A 9,028-nucleotide genomic window follows, 5' to 3' on the forward strand; every position below is an offset into this window, starting at 1 on the left:
CCAATAAACAACTACAAAACAAGAGAAAACAGGTCAGGAACGTGACATAACCCCCCCCCTTAAGGTGCGAACTCCGGGCGCACCAGCACAAAGTCTAGGGGAGGGTCTGGGTGGGCATCTGACCACGGTGGTGGCTCAGGCTCTGGGCGAGGTCCCCACCCCACCATAGTCACTCCCCGCTTCCGTATCCCCCTCCCAATGACCACCCTCCAACTAAACCCACCTAAATGAAGGGGCAGCATCGGGATAAGGGGCAGCACCGGGATAAGGGGCAGCAGCTCCGGGATAAGGGGCAGCAGCTCCGGGCTGAGGGACGGCAGCTCCGGGCTGAGGGACGGCAGCTCCGGGCTGAGGGACTCTGGCAGGTCCTGGCTGAGGGACTCTGGCAGGTCCTGGCTGAGGGACTCTGGCAGGTCCTGGCTGAGGGACTCTGGCAGGTCCTGGCTGAGGGACTCTGGCAGGTCCTGGCTGAGGGACTCTGGCGGGTCCTGGCTGGCTGGCTCTGGCGGATCCTGGCTGGCGGCTGGCTCTGGCGGATCCTGGCTGGCGGCTGGCTCTGGCGGATCCTGGCTGGCGGCTGGCTCTGGCGGATCCTGGCTGGCTCTGGCGGATCCTGGCTGGCGGAAGGCTCTGGCGGATCCTGGCTGGCGGAAGGCTCTGGTGGATCCTGGCTGGCGGAAGGCTCTGGCGGATCCTGGCTGGCTGGCTCCGGCAGCTCCTGACTGGCTGGCAGCTCCTGGCTGGACGGCTCTGGCTGGTCCTGGCTGGACGGCTCTGGCTGGTCCTGGCTGGACGGCTCTGGCTGGTCCTGGCTGGACGGCTCTGGCTGGTCCTGGCTGGACGGCTCTGGCTGGTCCTGGCTGGACGGCTCTGAAGGCTCGGGACAGACGGGCAGCGCTGGGCAGGCAGACAGTTCAGACCACGCTGGGCAGGCAGGCAGTTCAGACAGCGCTGGGAAGGCAGACAGTTCGGGCAGCGCTGAGCAGGCAAGCAGCGCAGGCGGCGTTGGGCAGACGGCCGACTCTGACCTGCTGAGGCGCACAGTAGGCCTGGTGCGTGGTGCCGGAACTGGCGGCACTGGGCTGGAGACACGCACCACAGGGAGAGTGCGTGGAGGAGGAACAGGGCTCTGGAAACGCACTGGAAGCCTGGTGCGTGGTGTCGGCACTGATGGTACTGGGCTGGGGTGGGAAGGTGGCGCCGGATCTACCGGACCGTGAAGGAGGACACGCGCTCTTGAGCACCGAGCCTCCCCAACCTTACCAGGTTGAATGGTCCCCGTAGCCCTGCCAGTGCGGCGAGGTGGAATAGCCCGCACTGGGCTATGTAGGCGAACCGGGGACACCACCTGTAAGGCTGGTGCCATGTACGCCGGCCCGAGGAGACGTACTGGAGGCCAGATACGTTGGGCCGGCTTCATGACATCCGGCTCGATGCCCAACCTAGCCCTCCCAGTGCGGCAAGGTGGAATAGCCCGCACTGGGCTAAGCACGCGTACTGGGGACACCGTGCGCTTTACCGCATAACACGGTGTCTGACCAGTACGACGCCCTCTCACTCCACGGTAAGCCCGGGGAGTTGGCTCAGGTAACCAACCCGGCTTCGCCACACTCCCCTTTAGCCCCCCCCCAAGAAATTTTTGGGTGAGCCTCTCGGGCTTCCAGCCGCTCTGCCTTGCTTTAGCCTCATACAACCTCCTCTCCGCTTTCGCTGCCTCCAGCTCCGCTTTGGGGCGGCGACACTCCACTGGCTCTGCCCAGGGTCCTTTACCGTCTAGGATCTCCTCCCAAGTCCATTCCTCTTTTCCCCATTGCTGTTGTTCCTGCCTTCCTTCTCCACTCCGCTTGATCCTGGTTTGGTTTCTGTAACGGCTGTCAATGTCGTTCTCCTCCTCGGACGAGGAGGAGCATGGATCGGACCAAGATGCGGAGGGATAAGTGTTCATTATTTAATGACAAAACAACAAAGCACTTCAACATACAAAACAACAAACGTGACAAACCCGAAACAGTCCTGTGTGGCCCAAACGCTGACACAGGAACAAACACCCACAAAACACAAGTGAAACCCAGGCTGCCTTAGTATGATTCTCAATCAGAGACAGGTGTCTATCGTTGTCCCTGATTGAGAATCATACTAAGGCAGCCTGGGTTTCACTTGTGTTTTGTGGGTGTTTGTTCCTGTGTCAGCGTTTGGGCCACACAGGACTGTTTCGGGTTTGTCACGTTTGTTGTTTTGTATGTTGAAGTGCTTTGCTGTTTTGTCATTAAATAATGAACACTTATCCCTCCGCATCTTGGTCCGATCCATGCTCCTCCTCGTCCGAGGAGGAGAACGACATTGACAGCCGTTACAAAGGCAAAGGATGGCTATTTGAAGAATCTCAAATCTCAAATATATTTCAATTTTTTTTACACTTTTTTGGTTACTACATGATTCCATATGTGTTATTTCATAGTTTTGATGTCTTCACTATTATTCTACAATGTAAAACAAAGTAAAAAATTAAGAAAAACCCTTGAATGAGTAGGTGTTCTAAAACTTTTGACCGGTAGTGTATATATTTTTTTTTGAAACAAATAATAACATGTATCTCACCGTCATCTATTCTTGCCCTTAAGGTTGCCTAGGAGACACAGAAGAGGGTGTGGCAGTGAGCCTTGCTGTTCCCTCTACGTCCCCTCCCTCCCACAGCTCTCCCGCTGGGCTGATCAAAGAGGCTGCCACTCCCCCCTCCTCTCCCTCCATGGGCAGTGTTCTGGCAGTACAGGGGTAGGTCTGCAACCCCCTGGCGTGGCTGTAGTCTTCCATGTCTTATTAGAGGATTATTCCAGTTGCTATGTTTTCTCTTCTCTTTCTGGGCAATCATGAATGGATCATTTAAGTGCCAGATAGAATTTGGACACATATTTTATGTCTAAGTCCATGATAGGAACGATAGACAGTAGACAGTATACCAATAGACAGTATACACTGTGGCCCCCAAGGACCTGACAGCGTTGCCTAACTCTGAGAGAGAGGAAAGAGAGAGAGAGGGAGGTAAAGAGAGAGAGAGGGATGGAGAGAGAGAGAGAGACAAAGAGTTAGAGAGAGAGCGAAAGAGAGAGAGAGGCAAAGAGAGAGAGAGAGAAAGAGTTAGAGAGAGAGACAAAGAGAGAGAGAGAGAAAGAGTTAGAGAGAGCGCGAAAGAGAGAGAGAGGGATGGAGAGAGAGACAGAGAGTTAGAGAGGGAGGTAAAGAGAGAGAGAGAGAGAAATATTACCAACAGTCCCTTTTCTCCTCAAAACAGATCAGATCATCCGTCTCAGGTTCATTCTGTTCCCTTCTTGTCTGTCCTGCTGAAAGTCAAGTCTGACCACAGATAAAAACAAACACAGCAACATCAGCAGGTTCTAGTGTTATAGCCCATCATTGTGATGGAGTTTGGTGCTGTAACAGACTCTACTGTCCTCTGTGGCGTGGCCCGACTCAGGGTCAGGGTTGATGCGCTGTTTGACATGTATGCCCCTGAATCCATAACCTGCTCTGTCACTAAATACCCCATACCTAAACCTCCCAAAACAACACAGCCTTTTGGCATTTTTAACCAAGAACCTCCGTAATTTCCCATTTCCTGCATTGTACCCTAACCCCCACATTTTCCTGCCTCCGGCCCCTCCCCTTCCTGTCCCAGGAGCCCCAGTATGCCTCATGGTGTGGACACCATCGGGCTGCAGGTGGACTACTGGCTGGCATCGCTGGCGGAGAAGCGACGTGATGGGGAACGGCGTGACACGGGCGGTAAGAACACCCTGAAGAGTGCCTTCAGGTCCCTGCAGGTCAGCAGGCTACCAGGAGGGGGCATCAGTGAGACCCAGGCCCAGGTCAGCACCATGGCCATGACGGTGGTCACCAAGGAGAAGAACAAGAAGGGTAAAGAGTTTTAAAATACCATTTATTTTATAATACACAAGCAAAGTCATTCAGCATTAGAACAGTTTTTAATACGGAGACAGGAAGTGGAATGTATACATGCCCTCTAGTTGTGGTTTTCTTTCTTCCATGCATTGAATTGTATTGTTATGAAGATTGACTCTCTCTCTGTCTCTCTCTCTCTCTCGATGTCTCTCTCTTTCTCTCTCGTTCTCTATAGTTCCCACCATCTTCCTGGGTAAGAAACCGAAAGAGAAAGAGGTAGACTCTAAGAGCCAGGTCATCGAGGCCATCAGCAGACTCATCTGTTCTGCCAAGCAGCATCATACCATGTTGAAAGGTACAGCAACATAACACAGGGAGGGAGGGAGGGAGGGAGGGAGGGAGGGAGGGAGGGAGGGAGGGAGGGAGGGAGGGATGATCCAGTGAAGGTGTACTGTAGAGGAATCTCTGAAAACAGGAGGAGGAGGAAGAGAAACTGTAAGAGGTGCTGGGGGAAAGGGAGATGAAATGATAATGGTTCTCTGGATGCGAAACCTTTAGAATGAGTAAAAAAGAGGGTGGAGAGAGGGCAGATGAAGGGTGGGGGAAGGGCGGAGAGAGGGTGGGGTGAGGGTGGCGTGAGGGCTGAGAGAGAGCGGGGTGAGGGCAGGGTGAGGGTGGGGTGAGGGCAGGGTGAGGGTGGAGAGAGGGCGGGGTGAGGGTGGAGAGAGGGAAACATGATTTATTGGGGATGTTGTAGGAAAGAGGAAATGGAGAATGGGCTGTGTTAATGGACCTCTTAAGTGTCTCTAAGAGTGCGTCAGAAATAGCATCCTATTCCCTGTACAGGGCCCATTGGGTTGTGGTCAAAAGTAGTGCACTATATAGGGAATAGCCCTGGTCAAAAGTAGTGTACTATATAGGAAATAGGGTGCCATTTCGGACACAGCCCAAGTGTTCTCTGTCTGAACAACAGCCATACTTAGCTGTGTCTCCTTCCCTGTGTGTGTCCCTGCAGTGTCCATAGACGGAGTGGAGTGGAACGACGTCAAGTTCTTCCAACTGGCCGCCCAGTGGCCCACACACGTCAAGTACTTCCCTGTTGGACTGTTTGGTTACAGCAAACCCCCCTCCTAGGGTCCACCCTTTACCCCTCCCCCTTGGCCCCCTTGCCTCACCCAGTACCATCCCACCTACGCACACAGACCCCGCCTCTCAGAACGCCATGGCACTTGTATTGGTCAATCACGATGGAGGGTTGAGGGGCTGGACGTTTTTTCTATATTTGTCTTATTTCTCTATAAGGAGGGAGGGAAAGAGGGATGGAGGGAATGGGTGGAACGCTACTTGTCACTTTAATGAATTAAAATGCCCCTCTCTCCCAGTGTGGTGTGTGTATGAGGGGAACACAGCACAAGATAACTAACTGCCGTTCAACTAACCGCAACGATGAGATGCAACCCCACGAATAACTCCCATTATGAACCTTTGACCCCTGACCCTTTAACCCTGACCAGGTCATTCTCTTATCACATTGAACCTGCCAACGGTCAATCCGTGCTCTAACCCAGACCTGCATGCTGTAAACTCCACCAACCACGTGCCAGTTATAACAAGAGCATCATATTGTGTTAACAGTAATGACATGGTTATTATGGGGTATGGAGGGGAACTGTGCATGAGAAATGGAACAAACAACAGACAACACCTAGAGTAGCAATGCTTTTCCTGCTCCCTAAATACAAGAAAAAGCTTTTTTCTCACCAATGATATACGTTGATATGATATGCATATGAAGAGTAAAAAATGTAAACGTTCCGCTTCGATGTTGTAAACAACGTTGTAACTTTCTGTGAACAGCACAGTCCAGTCCAGTCCAGTCCTCCAAATTCAGAGCTCACTGTTTGTCCAAACTCTACTGCTGTCTGTAAGGCTTGTCTCTTTATCAATCAGTTATTGTTGTCAGCATTGTTCTCTTGATTGTATTAAACGACGATGTGTTCTAAGCAACACACTAGTCCTCTTGGCATCTAAAATGAGCGCTGAGCAGTCGTGAGTAACGTAGCTCTGTGTCACCTAAACTGTAGCCCTAACCCCACCTGTGCAGTGTAAAGTATTATGACCAATGTCACGTATTACAATGCCATTGTGTCCAATTTTGCTGTTATTATAATGATTCTCATGGTAATTTGGAGGTAGAAGGTTTCTCAGTAGTGACGTCAACATCTCGTGTAACTAACTCAGTATCTGGTCCTGTTCTCTTTGGGGGGGGGCTCTTACAAAGCAAGGGTTTTGCACCAAGGCCTTCAAACTCACAGAGAATGAATACACAGCTATGCATGTTCCACAAATAAGTCTGAATGATAGCATGCAAAGATTTCACAGTACGAGGATGCATTTCCAACAATCATTGGAGATATCCCCTGAACTTCATTTGAATGCAGATAATATTCATTGATTGCGTCTTCGTTTATTTGATCTCGCTGTCGTCAGAAGCTTTATTATTTAGGAACACTCCATTTTGGAAGTTTTAAACCTATTTTATCAGTGAATGTCTCATTTAATTCGGGAGAGAAAAATTGATAGCAGGAGAGATAGCTGACTGTTAATTTACAAATGAAACCCTTTTTATAGCCCAGAACCAGCTGTTACTTCACTAGAGCATTTTCTGTTGTTCTTGAACACAAACACACCATAATAATCTCTCTCCAAACTCCATAGTCAGTTGACCTTGTAACTTTGTAACCTGTGAGCTTGGATACTTTGTGCAACTTCCCTTGTGAGTACCAAAGAGAGATATGGCCAGGGCAGTGGCACTATTGAAAGCAGACCATCAAACTCTGCTGCTCTTATTACGTGTCACTGCCCACCAGCCAAGGGCTAGACCCAGACCCATATCTTCATCTGGACTTGGACTCTCATCTTTTAACTGAGACTGTATCTATGTATGTTATGTACATGGTTGTATCTATGGGAGGGGCGTATGATGTGTAGATGTGTCTCCTTAACCACAGATCTAGGATCAGATTACCATGCCCTCCAGTTCTATCCATAACCATTAGGGGGAGTTAAAACTACCTGACCCTGAATCAGTCGTTATGGGCGACATCTACTGCCAGAGCTCCAACTGCTCTTTGCCTTGTAGCGTGTTATTAGCATAATAAGGAGTGTAAGATATGATTCTATTTGAACTGCTTTCTCTTCATAGGGGAATCATAAGTATTCAACGAAAGGGACTAAAAAAATCACTGCCAAAAATGTCTGTTACATGGATATAACAGCCAAGCTGACGAGAGGGTGTAGATATAGGTGTTCAGTGTTTTTGGTGACAACAACAAAACAAAACTTTAAATAATGATTCTTGTTCCAAAATAATTTATTTCAATGTTAGAAAAAGATTATGTTACCATGAAACATTCCACTGTTTTACTCTGTCTCTCCTCTCCCCCTGTTCACAGTTCAGTCCCTGTCTTTCTCCGGTCTCACCGTTTACATGTTGTTTGTTGTTTTTCCTACCTTCTCTAGGCCTATTCTTCCTGTTGACTGTGGTCTCTAACTTTACCTGCTGTGTGTTAACCTGTGTCTCTAGTTGTACTGACCTGTGGTTGCTGTGAGGGTTTTCATGACTAACGTATAGGGACAGGGTTGTGACTAAAGGGAGTATAGTCTACAACCGGAAGTTACTTTTCATAGCAGGTTAGGAGAAAATTTGAGCTAATCCTAACCTTTTTCCTAACCTTAACCTAAGTATCCTAATCTGCCACTTTAATTATCCTAACCTGCTGCTTATTTCTCCTAACCTGCTACGAAAAGGTAACTTCCGGTTGTAGCTGTACTCCCTCCAGTCAGAACCTAGGGACAACAGTTATTCCTGACCATGTGACTTAGAACAACTCTGGGCCCTGGTTATAGTCTATACCAGAGACGGAAGAGGAAGCAAGACATCCCGCTCCCTAATTTTTTTCTGGTTCATATACAGTCAATTAACTAAGTAGACCAGACCCAGCTGCTATCACATAAGATATCTTCATTTATCCACCGTCTTTGGTCTAAACCTATAACCAGGGCCCAGACTTCCTGATCAGGTCACATGATCCTGAAAAACACCTGTCCCTAGTGAAGGGGAAGAACAATATGATCTATTAATAAATCCCTTAAATGATCAATAATCTCCTTCCTCTCCTCTATCATCACAATGTGTTTCAGAACAAATGGAGTGAGAGATCTAGAACAAACCGTAAGATCTAGAGTCTCTGCCAGGATTCCACAAGCTTTGCTTCTAATATAACCCATTTGAAAGGATCTCCCTGCTTGTAACATAGCAGCCTATCACAGAAGGGAATCGTTTTTTGTGTAACACTGCATAGACCATAGTTATGCTTGGTAGCTAGTAGTTTGAGGGGAGGATTCTAACGCTTGTGGATTTGGAGAGTATTTTTGCACATGCCATTGTTTCTTCAGCAGCTTTTTTGCCTATAAACAATAATAATGCTTGTACATACAAAACAAATGTACTTCTGTAATGTATCTTAGTCCTTGTTTTTTATTTGAAATCTTTTGTAGTACTGCTTTTTTATGTTTATGTTGTGCGATGGAAAAGTGGAACTGTTCATTGTTTTGTTTTTTAAATAAATACTCCTGATTTTTATGTCCTCTGGTGTATTTCCATTCATTAATTTGAAAGTAATCTAGGAATTAACATAACCTATTTTATAAATTTAAGTTCAGTTCAAGTTTTTTTGGGCATCTCTAGACAGTGGTGTAAAGTACTTAAGTAAAAAGACTTTAAAGTACTACTTAAGTCGTTTTTTGGGGTATCTGTACTTTAATATTTATATTTTTGACAACTTTTACTCCACTACATTCGTAAATAAAATTTTGTCGTTTTTACTCCATACATTTTCCCTGACACCCAAAAGTACTCGTTACATTTTGAATGCTTAGCAGGACAGTAAAATGGTCCAATTCACACACTTTTCAGGAGAACATCCCTGGTCATCCCTCCTGCCTCTGATCTGGCGGACTCAATAAACACAAATGCTTCGTTTGTAAATTATGTCTGAGTGTTGGAGTGTGGCTATCAGTACATTTTAAAAACATGAAAATCATGCCATCTATATAGCCTAATATATGT

General features: G+C 48.0%; 1 protein-coding gene across 1 annotated transcript in view; it reads left to right on the plus strand.

Moving 5' to 3' along the window:
- Window positions 1–8,542, plus strand: part of LOC120030387 (phosphofurin acidic cluster sorting protein 1-like) — an 83,289-nt gene extending 74,747 nt beyond the window's left edge. Inside the window, exons 21-24 of the mRNA XM_038975776.1 lie at window positions 2,622–2,772; window positions 3,674–3,912; window positions 4,133–4,252; window positions 4,913–8,542. Coding sequence (XP_038831704.1) covers window positions 2,622–2,772; window positions 3,674–3,912; window positions 4,133–4,252; window positions 4,913–5,031 — 629 coding nt within the window. The 3' untranslated portion in view covers window positions 5,032–8,542. The remainder of the gene's footprint in view (window positions 1–2,621; window positions 2,773–3,673; window positions 3,913–4,132; window positions 4,253–4,912) is intronic.
- Window positions 8,543–9,028: the final 486 nt, after the last annotated feature.

The sequence above is a fragment of the Salvelinus namaycush genome, chromosome 36, assembly GCF_016432855.1.
Source record: "Salvelinus namaycush isolate Seneca chromosome 36, SaNama_1.0, whole genome shotgun sequence".
Classification (NCBI taxonomy): Eukaryota; Metazoa; Chordata; class Actinopteri; order Salmoniformes; family Salmonidae; genus Salvelinus; species Salvelinus namaycush.